Source organism: Pavona decussata, unplaced genomic scaffold, assembly GCF_977016875.1.
Source record: "Pavona decussata unplaced genomic scaffold, jaPavDecu1.1 SCAFFOLD_124, whole genome shotgun sequence".
Classification (NCBI taxonomy): domain Eukaryota; kingdom Metazoa; phylum Cnidaria; class Anthozoa; order Scleractinia; family Agariciidae; genus Pavona; species Pavona decussata.
The window spans coordinates 1,427,312-1,442,780 of NW_028145538.1; the positions used below are offsets into that span (position 1 = coordinate 1,427,312).

Sequence of the window (15,469 nt, forward strand, 5' to 3'; positions counted from 1 at the left end):
CGTTTATTCAAGTCTCAGATCAAATCTTAGGCTCCAGCCAAGGGCTGGCCTTACTCCCCTTTAACTGCCCTATTCCTAGTAAGGACTTACTGGCAAATTCTTTGTTTTTCGCATGGCACAAATAACTTGGCCAAATCCTAGTAGTGAGCGAGGTGTGGGAGAGGAGAAGAGTGGAGAGCAGATGAGAGGAGTAGAGAGGTAGGAGAAAAGAGGAAAGGGGAAGAGAGAAGAGGGGAGGACAGCAGAACAGATGGAAGGAGACGAGAGGAGAGAGAAGAGAAAGGAGAAGGGAGGTGAGAGGAGAGAGGAAGGGAGGGGAGAGGGGAGAGTAGAGGGGAGAAGAGAGAAGAGGGGAGGGGAGTGGAGCAGAGGAAAGGCGATAGTAGAGAAGGATGGGAGAGGAGAAGAGAGGAGAGCAGAGAAGTAAACAGTGTAAACAGTGCGTTTGCGGGGAAGTATGCGCGAGGAGTCCACCCCTGTTACTCGGGTCAAAAACTGTAAAAACAAGACCACTCAGACTGATCTTTAATTTACATTACAGCAATTTATTAACTATAACCCAATTTACAATCATATAGAATTATTCTGAATTGCTATTATCCTAATTCATGTTTGGGAAATATAAACCAAAACAAGGTTTATAAAATAAGATCAATTTTATTTCTTTATTAGATTTCTATTTAAGTCTAAGATATAAACGAGATTCCGCTAATAGCTAATCGTGTAATGTGCAAATTTAGTTTAGAAACGTCTAACTGAACTTAACCGATTTTAAAAAAATGTTTGCTTTATGAAATTAATCTATTGAAAGTTCTTTGTTACAAATGTATTTCAATAAAATAACAAGCGAAATAGCTTAAAAGTACTGTATAACGCTATACAATAACTACTGTTTCACACTATTTTAATATAAATTGCATTTTAAAGACTTGGCTTTTCCTTCCCTTTGAAAAGTCCATACCTTGACAAGTTTTCGCCTTTCGTCTACGATGTTATCGTTAGTGTTTGTGAACAAATCAAGAGCATTTTTGTCGACAGACAAAACCACACGAAAAACGGTAGCGTGGACCAAAAAGTAACGGAACTTTCGGTCAGGAAACCATAAAAACAGTGAGGGTTTCATTAACTATTTTAAAATATCTGTATTTGAAAGTTATATGGACCCTATGCACAAAATGGCCGACATTTTAATATTCTATTGTCTTGATTCAAATTAGCCTCACTAGCCTCGTTCAAGCTGATATATTCTTTAGATTTTTGAACTCAAGAACGAAGTTAGTAAGGATAATTTGAATGCAAACAAAAGAATATTAAAATGTTAGCCATTTTTGCATAAGGTCTATTTCACATTAGTTTATCGAGATGGTTATCGTAGACTACAACGAAAATCTGACGAAACAAATTAATAATTACCTTTTCAAAAGCGATATTTACTCTTAAGAAAGAAGCTCCTTATTGTCTTCTAGCAAGATAGAGAAGGAACACGCAATGTGGCGGTTAATAAAAATCATTAGAAGCTGCTTCACCGAAGCGTAGGAAGAATTTCTGATAAGAGCGGTTTTTTATTGAGTGTCGTAAAACGCAAACCAAGACAATTACTCTGACCAATCACAACAGACGTAAACAGCGCAATGAACCAATCAGAACTCGAAGCAAATGCATGTAAGTGGCGCCAAGCGCGGGAAAATGCGTGTGACTAACACACGATTGGTTTGGATTTGCTTCTCATTGGTTGACAAATCGCCGCCACTTTTACGAATCCGTAGTAAATTAAACCAAATACTTTCAACATTCAATTTAAAATCGCTCTAGAAACCAACCAATCAGGAAACCCCGATGTTTCTGCCAATAAAGACAGTTCTGTTGCACTTCAAGCAGTCTTTTTATAAAATTTTCATCAACGCTGAAAAGTGACGAGAACTGAGGGTCCGATTGATTCCCGACGAGTCACAAATTGTGTTATTGATTTGTTTAGCATTGATTTTTGTATACATCAATGAAGAAAGCCCCACTCTTTCTTTTGATGTGTTTTAAAATCCTAGCAACAATGGAATCATATTCGGTACAAATAGCAGTGGATACTGAAGCTAATACACTACCTGTCCATGATAAACACAAAACAACAAACTAACTCCATGTCCTTTGTAACTCCTAAACTGTTAGTTGGGTCGTCACGCAACGATTTCTTCAAGTCACAAGGCGCGTTGCTTTACACAGATGTCACACAACGCTTGTCTATGCTAAAGACAAGTACCGCTGACCCACAACGACGCTTCTTTAAACTCGGGAAAGTGTCACTATGCTTATTGGAGAGTAGCGTCGCGTGACGAACCAATAACGCAATGCCGGTTTTTTCGTTCTGTGATCAGTTGACGAACCAAAACAAAAAGATCGCCATAAGGGCTACAAACTCAATTAGTATAGACATGGAGTAACGCCAGGAACATTATTTTTTTCGTATAAATTCTAAGACTGACGCTGGGCCATTAGCTGTGCTGCTGTTCTTGAGCTCAGTTGAGGAATAACCCTGGGGAAAGCACGACGTCTCCTCTTTTTCTTTTGTGCCTCCCGATAGCACACCGAACAGCGGCTTACGCGGCTCAGGAGATTGCCGGGTTTGAGCGTCACCGGCGTAGGCGAAGCGAACATCTGCCCAACAGTGGAGAGCCAGAAGCTGTATTTATTGGCGAAGTAGTGGCAGGTACCTCGGCCATGGCATTCAAAGAAAGGATTGTGACGGAAAATCCTGAGGCACGAGCCGGGAGAGGAGAGAGCTTGCCCACTACCGCTGCCACCGGCTCCAGTGTGCTGGAAAGAAAGCGAAGCAAATAAGACAGAGCTCTAGATCTTTCATTTCATTTTAAACGAAGAGAGTTAGTGTTTGATGCCAAATTAAAAGAGATAAATATAAAAGAAGGCATTAAATTGTACTTGTTACTTGAATTTCTCCAAGTTACACCACGTTGGAGAACATCGATAGGTGGAGAAGTTATGATTCTTTTTGCTTTTGTCGCCTGAAGCGTGAAATCAAAACCAGGAAAATAATGTACATCAAGCTATGTCCTCCAATCGGTAAATTATACGGCATTCAAACAAAAACATCAAGTAAGAAAGCACAAACGAACAAAGCCAAACAAAAATATTAACTACAAAACAGCACAGACAAACAAAACTGTAACGAGACGCACTCTCAAGTGAAAGGGTAAACAAAACAATGACATCTTTTCTGCCAACAGTGTTGAATGCAAACAGCTCTTACACTGCCTTGCTCAAATTCCTTTAACACATGGGTAAAATAAAACGTTAAGTTAAAATAATGGTCAACATGTCCGTCAACTACTCGCAATATTCTTGGGGCTCGCTTGTGTATTAGCAGCGGCTTAATAAACATCATACACTGTACACATCAGTGAGCTCGTACACATTTCCAATACCTGTCAACCTTGCAAACAAACGAAAAACAACCAGACAAAGAGATCATTACCATGAGGAAGCTGAATCCAGTCCAAATAGGTTGCCATCCCGCGAGACAATCCGGGATCTCTGTGGATTGACTATGTGTGGCTACCACAGGTCCCGGAGCCTCGCAAACGGCACACCTGCGCGACGAAGGCTCTACACCAGGCGCGCTGATTGGCATCATTGGCATAGATATATCTGTAGTCAGCCAGTAACTATAGTCATTCCTGGAAGCGTAGTGGCACTGGTCGTATACGTTGCAGAATAGGTAAGGCATGGTGGTGAGACGTCTCATGCACGAGCCTGAGGCACCGAGATCCTGGCCGTGTGAGTTGTCGTGTTCTTGAACGTAAAGTAAACTGCAACAAAAACGATTTACTTCGAGGATTTTTACACGATTATTGTCACCAACTAACGGACTATTCGAGTCAACCACAAGAAAAAAGCCAGTTTTCCACTAACAGGGTGTCATTTTTTTGCTATTAAGGATTGTTTAAACTGGATCACTGCATAACGCGATTTCACAGTTTTAAGAGTGCCTGACTGTAACTTTCGAGAATCGCTGGCCAAGCTTGAAAAGTCGAAACTCCTGATATGCAAAAATCTCACTCAAAATTAGCCAAGTTCAATACGCTTGTGTTGAAACAGTACGCAACGCTAGAAAACGAGGTCGGTTTTGAGTAAGAGCGTTGCTCACCTACTTTCTACCAATGGGACATATGTAAACTTTTGTAGAACTTTGAAAGGTCTTATAGCTCTTTTAAAAATTGACATTTTGAGGACTTTGCGATGAGGTGAAAATTGAGTACGTTTCAAGGTTTAAAATGCATCTTGGTATGTCAGATATCGACTCGAGAGGAACATTGCGATGAAGCTTGGGTCTTCGTCTTTCATAATACGAAATAAAAAATCTGGGCAATCAATGCACGCGCTGACGAAAACCAAAGGTAGTGAGGCTTCGTTAACAAATTTGCATAATTCGCAACTGTTGAAAAAATGCTATGTTGCGATGACTCGGTGAAAACATTTACCCAAGCTATCTTCAAATGGTCATTTTATCTCATACTGTATTTGCCTGTTTCTCTTTCGTGGTAGAAAAGATCTGGACAAAAAAAAAAGTGTGTGATCGGAAAAGAAAATATTCGCCAAATTGTGGTAGGAAAAATTTGCATAATGCAAATCTCCCAATAAATCTTTCTGCAAAGGAATCTGATTGGGAAGGTTTCGTTAAGAGTCTATTTGAGCGAAGCCCTCCATATAAAAGAAGTCAAAACAACCTTTAATAATCCGATTTTAACAAATAATTGTCGAATCTTAACCTTTAAATAATAGTGCCAAAGTGATGCTCGCTATTGCGTTACCTGCGTCACGTCAATAGCTGTCGATATTGCCCACAAACTAACTTGTGCTGCAAAATTGCCATTTACAACAACTAGAAAAAAGACCTCACCTGGCTTTATTCACTGGCATATAAGCGGTTTTGCTAAAAATTAAACGTTCACATGACACTGTAATCACGTTTAAAAAATACTCGCTTGTCAAATGAGAGCGAAAGTTAGACATAGAGTCGGTCAAAGTGAATATTATTAATTAAATCAAGTTTGTTTACTGGAATGCTTTTTCAAATAGCTGGTCCAACCTTTTTCGGTGGCCTTCCAAATAATTATCACCCAGAAGCGGGTCAGTAAAAAAAGAAACCCTCTCTGTTCGTGCTGTTTGATACTGTACCTTCGCAAGCGACTGAAAAACAATGTCGGCCGGCACGCCATATTTTAACGTAATTACTGGTATGAAATATCAGAGCTTCAAAACCTGTGTGTTTCCGTTTAACAAAATAATAACTCAGTTTATACCTATAGTTTACATTGGCTGTAGGGCGTGCATTTATCTTTGACGAATGTCAACAGCAGAAACACGGGTATCTCAGTGACACTGTATATGCGCACTGTCTACTGCATACATCACAAGGTCTATGACCTTTGTTTGACCTTTGTATTGTCATGTCACGATGAGTGTTACACGATGGCGTAAATTATAAGGGTTTGTATGGGAATTTACGAACGTGTTTTGGAGTCGAAAAGTAAAGGGCGTGAATTGAACAAAAATGGCTTACCTTGTCTCCTTAATATCTTGCCAGGTATTGTGTGCCATATTTTGGTCATTTCAGTACGATTCCAGTGGGTTTTAGGTTCGCTGAAAATTTTCCTCTCTCTATACGGTATCCTACTATATATATAGTTCCCCAAAATCTTGGTCACTTCGGTAGCAATAGTATTCTTTGAAATAAATTGCAACGTTAAAAACGTGGTCGGTATAAAGACGAAGAATTGTGGACCACGGACTGGGTATTAAAAAGGTACTAAAGTAGGAGGACTATGGACTACGGACTACGGACTGACTGCATGCCCTACAGTGCACATTGGCTGTAGGGCATGCATTTATCTTTGTCGAATGTCAACAACAGAAACACGGGTATCTCAGCAATGTCTACTGCATAAATGTCTATGTACGACATCTACATGATTGTGCACGTGGCCTCATTGGTTGATCACGGTCAATGATCATCAAACATCCTTTTGCGCATTTAATCTGCACTGCAAGAGCAAGTTTTCATCATATCGAACCCTGAGATAAATGCTAAAAAACTAAAATGCCGGACTCTCTTCAGCGCGTATTAAAAATCCAGCTGTCTCGCTGAGATAAAGCAAGATTTTATGTTTGCACTGTCGGTCCTCACTATTTTATTCCCAGTCCTTGTTTTGTTTCTCAAAAACGACAATAAAGGGACAAAAATAACTACCGAAACTTGATTTTATACATCTTAAACTTAATAAAAATGAATACAAGAAAGATATGATTGTCATACTTCAGTTCTCCTTTAAACCCAGTCCGTAGTCCATATTCCACCTATACCCAGTCCGCGGTCCGCAGTCCTTTGTCCGCGACTGGTCTTTTACACTGTCCTCCTTGTCAACGTTGCAATCATTTTAAAGAATACTACTGCTACTGAAGTCGGGGACATATAGAGCAGGATATAGATTGAGGAAACTGTTCAGCAAACCTTTAAAAACCCACTGGAATCGTACTGAAATGGCCATTATATGGCACACAAACACTAGCAAGACATCAAGAGACAAAGTAAGCCATTTTTGTTCTATTTATGCCCTTTATTTTCGACTCCAAAACACTCTCGTAAATTCCCATACAAACCCTTATAATTTACACCATTGTATAACACTCATCGTGACACTCGTATTACAGCGTGACAATACAAAAGTCAAACAAAGGTCTCTTGAACGCTCATAGAGCTTGGGCTACCAGTGATGTACGCAGTAGACATTGCGTGCATACAGTGTCACTGAGATAGCCGTGTTTTTCTTGTTGACATTCGACAAAGATAAATGCATGCCCTACAGCCAATGTGGACTGTAGGAGGAAATGAGTATTATTTTGTTAAACGGAAACTGGCACACAGGTTTTCAAGCGTGTATCCATACATGTGTGTTATTTCATACCAGTAATTACGTTAAAATATGGCGTGCCGGCTGACATTGTTTTTCAGTCACATGCGAAGGCATACCTTCCAACTCTCCCGGTTTTCCCGGGAGTCTCCAAGTTTTTCATGAAATCTCCCGGTCTCCCGGGTAGAACACCAAATCTCCCGGGAAATACTAGCCTCCCACGCAGTCGTTTTTAGGGGACTCGAGGAGGTAATACGATTCCCCTAAAAACGACTGCGTGGGAGGCTAGGGAAATACCTACCGCGGTCTTTTTATTAATATTGGTTATTTCGAAGGGTTGCTGACACGGTTCTGCTGGGACGCGGAACAAAGAGAACAGATTTCTAGACGTCTCCAGATTTTTGTACTCCGGGGGTTGACAGGTATGCGAAGGTACAGTATCAAACAGCACGAACAGAGAGGGTTTCTTCTTTTACTGACCCACTTCTGGGTGATTATTATTTGGAAGGCCACCGAGAAAGGTTGGACCAGCTATTTGAAAAAGCATTCCAGTAAACAAACTTGATTTAATTAATAATAATCACTTTGACCGACTCTATGTCTATAACTTTCGCACTCATTTGACAAGTGTGTATTTTTTAAACGTGATTCCAGTGTCATGTGAACGTTTAATTTTTAGCAAAACCGCTTATATGCCAGTAAATAAAGGTCTTTTTTCTAGTTGTTGTAAATGGCAATTTTGCAGTACAAGTTAGCTTGTGGGCAATATAGACGGCTATTGACGTAACGCAGGTAACGCAATAGCGAGTATCACTTTGGCACTATTATTTAAAGGTTAAGATTCGACAATTATTTGTTAAAATCGGATTATTAAAGGTTGTTTTGACTTCTTTTATATGGAGGGCTTCGCTCAAATAGACTCTTAACGAAACCTTCCCAATCAGATTCCTTTGCAGAAAGATTTATTGGGAGATTTGCATTATGCAAATTTTTCCTACCACAATTTGGCGAATATTTTCTTTTCCGATCACACACTTTATTTTTTGTCCAGATCTTTTCTACCACGGAAGAGAAACAGGCAAATACAATATGAGATAAAATGACCATTTGAAGATAGCTTGGATAAATGTTTTCACCAAGTCGCCGCAACAAAGCATTTTCTCAAGAGTTGCGAATTATGCAAATTTGTTAACGAAGCCTCACTACCTTTGGTTTTCGTCAGCGCGTGCATTGATTGCCCAGATTTTTTATTTCGTATTATGAAAGACGAAGACCCAAGCTTCATCACAATGTTCCTCTCGAGTCGATACCTGACATACCAAGATGCAATTTAAACCTTCAAACTTACTCAATTTTCGCCTCATCGCAAAGTCCTCAAAATGTCAATTTTTGAAAGAGCCATAAGACCTTTCAAAGTTCTACAAAAGTTTATATAGGTCCCATTGGTGAAAAGTAGGTGAGTAATGCTCCTACTCAAAACCGACCTCGTTTTCTAGCGTTGGGTACTTTTTCAACACAGGCGTATTGAACTTGGCTAATTTTGAGTGAGATTTTTGCATAATTAATGAGGCAAAACCCGTAATTTCGTTTTCTCCAAAATTCTCGAAAACTATAAATTTCCAGAACATTCAAATAATATTTTCGAAGATAGTTCCCCAAAAGTAAACTTCAGGCAAATTATCAGGAGTTTCGATTTTTCAAGCTCTCGAAAGTTACAGTCAGGCACTCTTAATTGGCTTAGCAGCCGTGGGATATCAGGCATTATATTAGCTTCCGGAGGTTTCGGAAATGCGTATTTTTAAGTTATTAGCTGCGTTAAACCCCTCTAAGGCGTGTGGTCCAGACAAGATACCAAACTGGATGCTCAAGGAGTATGCTGAACTTTTGTCCTTCCCAATCAGCAGAATCATCAATCTCTCCTTAAAAGAGCAGTCTCTTCCGAAGATCTGGAAATTCGCGGACGTATCTCCTCTACCTAAGGTGAAGCCGGTTGAAGACCTGAAGAAACATCTCAGACCTATCTCCCTTACTCCATGTCTGTCGAAGGTCGCAGAAGAGTGCGTGGTTCACGATTACGTAAAACCTGCAGTTCTAGATGTGCTCGACCCAAGCCAATATGGAGCTGTTCCCAATTCCTCAACTACTCAGGCACTGATACACATGCTTCACAACTGGTCCAAGGAAACTGATGGCAACGGCGCTACAGTTAGAACTATTCTCTTTGATTATAAAAAAGCGTTTGACTTTATAGATCATAGAATACTTGTAGAGAAATTGTGTAGGTTAAATCTTCCCACAAGAATTATCAATTGGATCATAGATTTCCTTTCTAATCGTTCCCAAAGGATCAAACTATCCGAGGGCTGTTACTCCGAGTGGGGTTCAGTGCCCTCTGGGGTTCCTCAGGGAACAAAACTAGGCCCGTGGCTATTCCTTGTACTCATAAATGATTTAGATGTTGATAATTTAGCTAATGTATGGAAATATGTCGACGATACGACCGCATCAGAAGTCGTTGCCAAGGGCAACCGAAGTCATGCCCAGGAGATTGCGGACAAGGTTGCCGAGTGGTCTACGCAGAACAGAGTCAAACTCAATAGCGACAAGTGTAAGGAGCTCAGGATATCTTTTGCAAAAGATGAGCCCCAGTTTGCGTCTATCGTAGTAGATGGTAAAGAACTAGAGAGGGTGACTAGTGCTAAACTACTGGGTTTGACCATATCGAGCAACCTTACGTGGAACGAACATATTAGTGACGTCATAAAGAAAGCGTCAAAGCGTCTGTATTTCTTAGTGCAGTTAAAGAGATCAAGAGTTCCTCGGCAGGACATGTCCACCTTTTACACTGCTTGTATACGCTCTGTTCTTACGTACGCAGCGCCTGTCTTTTTTTACGCCCTGCCAAAGTACCTAAAAGACGAGTTGGTGCGTGTCGAAAAGCGGGCCATGTCTATAATATGCTCAGGGCTACCCTACCAGGAGGCCATCGAACTAGTGAACATTGTCCCCATTGCAGATTTCATCACGGGGCTATGCACTAATGCTTTTGACACCATTATTAAAGACCCAGAACACCGTCTGAACTGGTTAATACCATTTAGTGGACCGTCACGTTACACTCTAAGGTGCAACAGGCGTTTTACCGTACCCAAATGCAAGACAGATCGTTTTAGAAATAGTTTTATTATTAGATCCTGTATTGATAATGTACATATATAGATTCTTAGTTTCCCTTTTTATCATATTTTTTATATCTTTATTTATTGTACCTAGTTTTATACGTACTTTTTATCGATTTTATTAATTGTAAATACGCAATTCAGCCTTCGGGCTGCCATGTATTGATTATTAAACTATCTATCTATCTATCTATCTATCTATCTATCTATACCACGCTCGAGAAATAGCGGGCATTAAATCGTCTTCAGGTCATTCTTGCAAATGAAATGAACAAGATGTACAATCTTGGACAAAACTAGTTGCGAAAAACGGTAAAGATGGTTGAAAATAATGGTAAAGTTTTCCGACAGTTTTCTGAATACAACCGAACATCCTTTTCTGACCACCTCTCGTAAGCGACCACTTTCTGCAAGAGACCATTTCCAGGAACAAACAAACAAAACAATAATAATAAAAAAACCAACGGAATGTCATTGACAAGTATACAGACTGTTCTTGTACAATATCACTACACGAGAAATGATCACCAAAGATAAAATGCCTTGATGTTTAAACAAATTCTCCCAACTATTGCCTAATGATACAAATGGAGAAGAGTCAACAGAACACGCATTTACCTGTATCCGGTCCAGAGTCGAGTTAAGTTGAGCGGGCAGTCTGGTATGCTGGTTGATTGGCTGTGAACGACTACATGGAATCCTTCACCTGTGGCGGATTTGCCGAGAACGCCAACGGGGCCAGATTGACCAGGGTCACCCCTGGGACCAGGGAAGCCTTTTCACCCATGCCTCCTGGGGTACCCTCCTCGCCCATTGCACCTTTGACGGAAGATGGTAATCCCGGAATACTTTCATCTCCCTTCGGACCCTGTTCAAGGCCGGGCGGACCTAGAACAACACGACAATTGAGAATGCTTGAGAAATTCAGCCGTGAATAAGCTATGCAGTGTAAATTTAAGTGCTGGAAGAAAACCACCTAATTTGCTACTAAACATTAGCCTACACTACAGGAAGGAAATGCTGTCCATACGAGTTAAAGAAAAAACTTTTTAACTTACTTTACTTTACTCCAGGATTTTGATATTCAACTGAGAAATCAGAGAATTAATTCTGTAAAAAATGAGTGAAAATGACTGACAGAGGTCCACTGCTCGGACCTGTCAATGGTCTCCAGTGACTTCCTCCATCCAGAAAAAATAATTTGTAAGCAAAAACTTTGAGGTACAGATGAGGTCACGCTGGGGCCCAGCTCAGAATATCCAGCGTTCTAGTTAAAGTTTCAAGGGAGTCAACGAAGAATTTGAAGGAGTTAATAGGTGTACCGTCCTTGAAAAATGCATGGTTACCCCCAATTTTCTTTTCAGATTTCAAACACTTGCGAAGATTTTTTCCCCACATATTCATAAACTGCACAAAAAATACCTTTTGTGGACTGAGAATCTGTGACAGATTTTTAGATGAGAGGAAAATAAAAAAATATGTAATTTATTAAGTTAAAAGTGGCTGGTACCAGTTTCCATTACTTTCCAGGTCTTAGACTTTGACGGATCGACACCACCGCTCTTTATCAGTTGATACAACAATAATGATATTAAAAAAGTGCATTATTAATACATTGGTGAACAAGGCATGGTCACTTTCTCCACATAATGCATTACCATAGCAACAGTATACATAAGATGGCTCTGAGCCCCTTTAGAAGAATTGTTTATAAACTTTGCAAAACATTGTCTCCAAACATCTAAAAAAATTAGGGTCACTTTGTTCATTTTTTAGTTATAACCACTTAAAGGTAAAATTACGGGTGTTTTAACAGATCATACTGTTGCTATGGTAACCTATAGAGTGTTTTCATTCACGTGACTACCGGCCATATTGGTTTACTGCAACAAAAGAAAGTATTTACATAAAAATAGAGTTCAATTCCCAGAGGTTTAGTTTGGGACACCAACATGGCCGCCATTTCTTTGTTTTGGGACACCAACATGGCCGCCGTAACGTCATGTGAAAACACTCTATAAGTTCACGAAAAGTTTAGGCACGTTTTTGATACCGTTATTGTTGTATCAAGAATGGTTCTATTAATCTGTAAAAGTATAAGAACTGCAAAGTGATGGAAACCAGTGCCAGCTGCCGTAAGCCTTAACTGAGGCGAAATCTTTTGGGAATGCCGAAAAACTGAGATATTTTTCTTTTACTGCTTTCAAAGCTCAATACCGAAAGACTATTAAAGTGTAAATTAGACACATTTCACCTTAGCACTAAATTTCGTTACACACTTTGAATTCAATACTTTAAAGCTTACCCGTTGTCTGGACTTGCAAGTTTAAAAGACGTAATCTTGAGTCCTTTTCTTCGAACTTTTCCCCTTTTGCGACTGCTGCTGTGAAACCCGCGTCACGCTGACCACGTGGTTTCATTTAGTTCCCAATCACCTCGGCCATCTTTGGCCAACCAATGACACCACTGAAAAACTTTTTTTCTTGCAATTATTTTTATTGATTTTCTCGATTCATATCGATTTTTTTAATGAATGCTTAATTAAATGCCATCCGCCCCCTCCCCCAAAACTTAGCTGATTTACTTGGTACGAATATTCCTCTCCAATAACCTAATTGGGAAGGAGACGGCTGACAACTTTGTGTGTTTATTGGGGACACTGTAAATAACTGTAAGTAACTGAAAGAAATGATGTGGACTAAACATTAATGTGTAATAAACCGCACCTTGACTTCAGTAAAGTCATATAATCAGAATATTCATACATAACAAAGATTTTATGCTGGATCCCATTGCTCGACTTCAGAGAAGAAACTTAAACTCAGTTAAATTTAGTATCAAACACTTTTCATTGACGCACTCAAAAATTTTTATCTCTTGGTACAGGACAGGAAAATGCAATTCCAGCTTTAAGTGTCTGTCTGTCCAGCTTTAAGTGTAACTGTTTGTAACTTGGCGCATGCCCGTTTACGGATTTTGAACTGAGTCATTGAGATGTAGATGGATGCTTGTCTGCGGACACCGCCCGTCTTTTCCCACAGTAAACCCTCCTTCCACCAGGGGCACCCAACAGTTTATTTCGGGGTATATCTGTGTACGGAAGTCCTTCATCAACTCAGAAATTCGGATTTACTCGTTAATGAAGTCTACAGTTTTCTTCGGCAAATTGTTAGCAGGAGATTTCGTGACACTGGAAAACTAGTTCCTTTCGTTTTCGAAGATGGTAAATATAGTATTTTCGAACAACAAACAACAGCTGGCAAATTGGGGGTTAAAATTCTGTTTTCTTTCCGTTTCCTAGGCCAAGGCATCCGTCGGAACAGATGAATCTGTGTTATCATACACAAATATGACTTTAAAAAGCCCGATTAAGCTAATCCTGGATTAACGCGAACTTTCACTCCAGTTTAATTGCTAATCAATAAAGATTCTTCCAAACGAATTTTGGCTCTTAGTTTTTCTTCGACTTTTCTTTACCTTTAGCTCGAAATTAATCTTTTAAATCATTTTTAACGAGTGAGATGAAAACCTCGATTAAATTTTAATCGTGGATTAGCGTTTATCGGCTTTCGAACAACCGAGCCCAGAAGACAAAATTTTAAGTTTTTACTTCAATGTTCTCACTGGATGTCCCCGTTCCATCCCGAAATATTTCATTTATGTCTGCCGTTTCACTGGTGTAACTAAAACTTGAAATATGTAAGGTACAAGGCACTTGGGTAACATGATCTTTTGTGTTACAAACTGGATTACTGGACAATGCAAGTTCTACAGTTTTGATTGGCTTAGCGGTCATGTGATATCAGCCGTTATACCACGCTCGAGAAATAGCGCCATTGAAGTCTTCTAGTCTTTTTTGCAAAATGACATCGACAAGATCAAGCAATATTTAGTTTCTTGGCTGTTTTCTAAAAAAAATAGCAATTCACTCCTGCTTGTTGGAAATTAGATAACTAACGGTCCCTTATTTTTCTTGGGGGAACCATGCGAGCTCACGCGAAAAAGGACACACGACGCGCGGGTGCGCTTTTGTGCCCCGCTCGATTTACTGTCCTTAGAGAATAAGGGACTACTCGTGGTCTAGTTGGAAATGAGATGATTACAACAAACTTGATGTTACGCGCCTCGTTGGCTATTAAACGTAAGCTCAAAGCGCCCTTAGCTTGATAAAAGCTTATATTCCCCAGTTTCAGTTGAGGCATATTATATTGCGTTAGGTGATGCATTACCAATCGCTAGCCTGCCAGCAGACGTCTTCTATTCTTTATGTTGCACTTGGAATTTTTCCTGAGGGGAGGGGGCGGCTGTACACAGGCTACCAATCGCTGGCTAGAGAAAACTTTTGTTGGAATTCTAAACATTTTAGCTTTTGAACAAAGAAATCATTTAAGCTTTAGCAAGGGATTCATAACGTGCTTGAAAAAACTGACTTCTCAACCTTTGAGGCTAAAGGACTCCGGCCTTTTATCGCCAGTTTCTTAAGTATATAAAATAAGTAGAATAGCCCCCTCTCCCTCCCCCCCCCCCCCCCCCTCCTCCTGGACGAAATGTTGGTTCATCTTCTTTCGTTAGGTTGCCATTGCAATTTTCCAGGGTGGGGAGAGACAACGCAAATCAAATTTTCTTGTTGAAGGAATAAGATTTTAAAAGCTGTTCTATTTCGCCCCTTTCCGACTGTAGATTCGCCTGCAGTGTAGTGATTGTCACTTCTGTCTTAAATGCAGGAGACTGAGGTTCCAGTCTTCGCCGGGTAAACATATTTTCACATAGTACGTTCTATCTTGCTTTTACCCGAGATCATTGTTTCTTTCATGTAACAGATTATTACAGTGATCCTATTCAAATAATCGAGTGTTTTTGTCGAGGGACTATCGGATGATAGTTGCCCTGCGGAAATTTGATGTTCATAAAACAAATACCGTAGGCTTGTGAACATTAAATTTCCAAGGGGCAGCTATTAGCTATAGCGATAGTCCCAAGACAGAAGCATTCTATTGTTTTTATCGTTCATCACTCAATTTTCTTCCGCACAAAAGTCATTGAGACTGGTTTTTCGAATTTGCAGCTCATCAATTTGAAACTTCAAGGAGAAAAGTTAAAATGATCGGAACAAAACGAACGAAAGATGTACAGGATAAAATGCCGTGAAAACAGCCTGTTTGTTAGTGAATTGGAAGAATAAATGGGACTGTGTTTGCGCACACAAGTCAGTATTCATCCGGGCATTTTCGCCAGACGGACACTATGCGCTGACAGTGTCTCCGCGGATGAACACTATCACGTCACGTGATCAATTTAAACAAATCCAACTGGGAGAAAATTTAGTGCTATAAGTGAAAATACGGCTGACTCACTTTGAACGAATATTCC

The 15,469-nt window shown here is 39.9% G+C and overlaps 2 protein-coding genes across 2 annotated transcripts in view; both read right to left on the reverse strand.

Moving 5' to 3' along the window:
- Positions 1-15,469, reverse strand: part of LOC146469385 (uncharacterized) — a 136,148-nt gene that overhangs the window by 107,255 nt on the left and 13,424 nt on the right. The window lies entirely within an intron of this gene.
- Positions 525-12,483, reverse strand: LOC146469389 (collagen alpha-2(IV) chain-like). The gene is made up of 4 exons (XM_085123459.1): positions 12,405-12,483; positions 10,718-10,987; positions 3,485-3,818; positions 525-2,808 (listed from the first exon to the last, which is right to left on the reverse strand). Exons 3-4 carry the CDS (start codon positions 3,752-3,754, stop codon positions 2,467-2,469), a joined length of 612 nt encoding a protein of 203 aa, XP_084979585.1. The 5' UTR covers positions 3,755-3,818; positions 10,718-10,987; positions 12,405-12,483; the 3' UTR covers positions 525-2,466.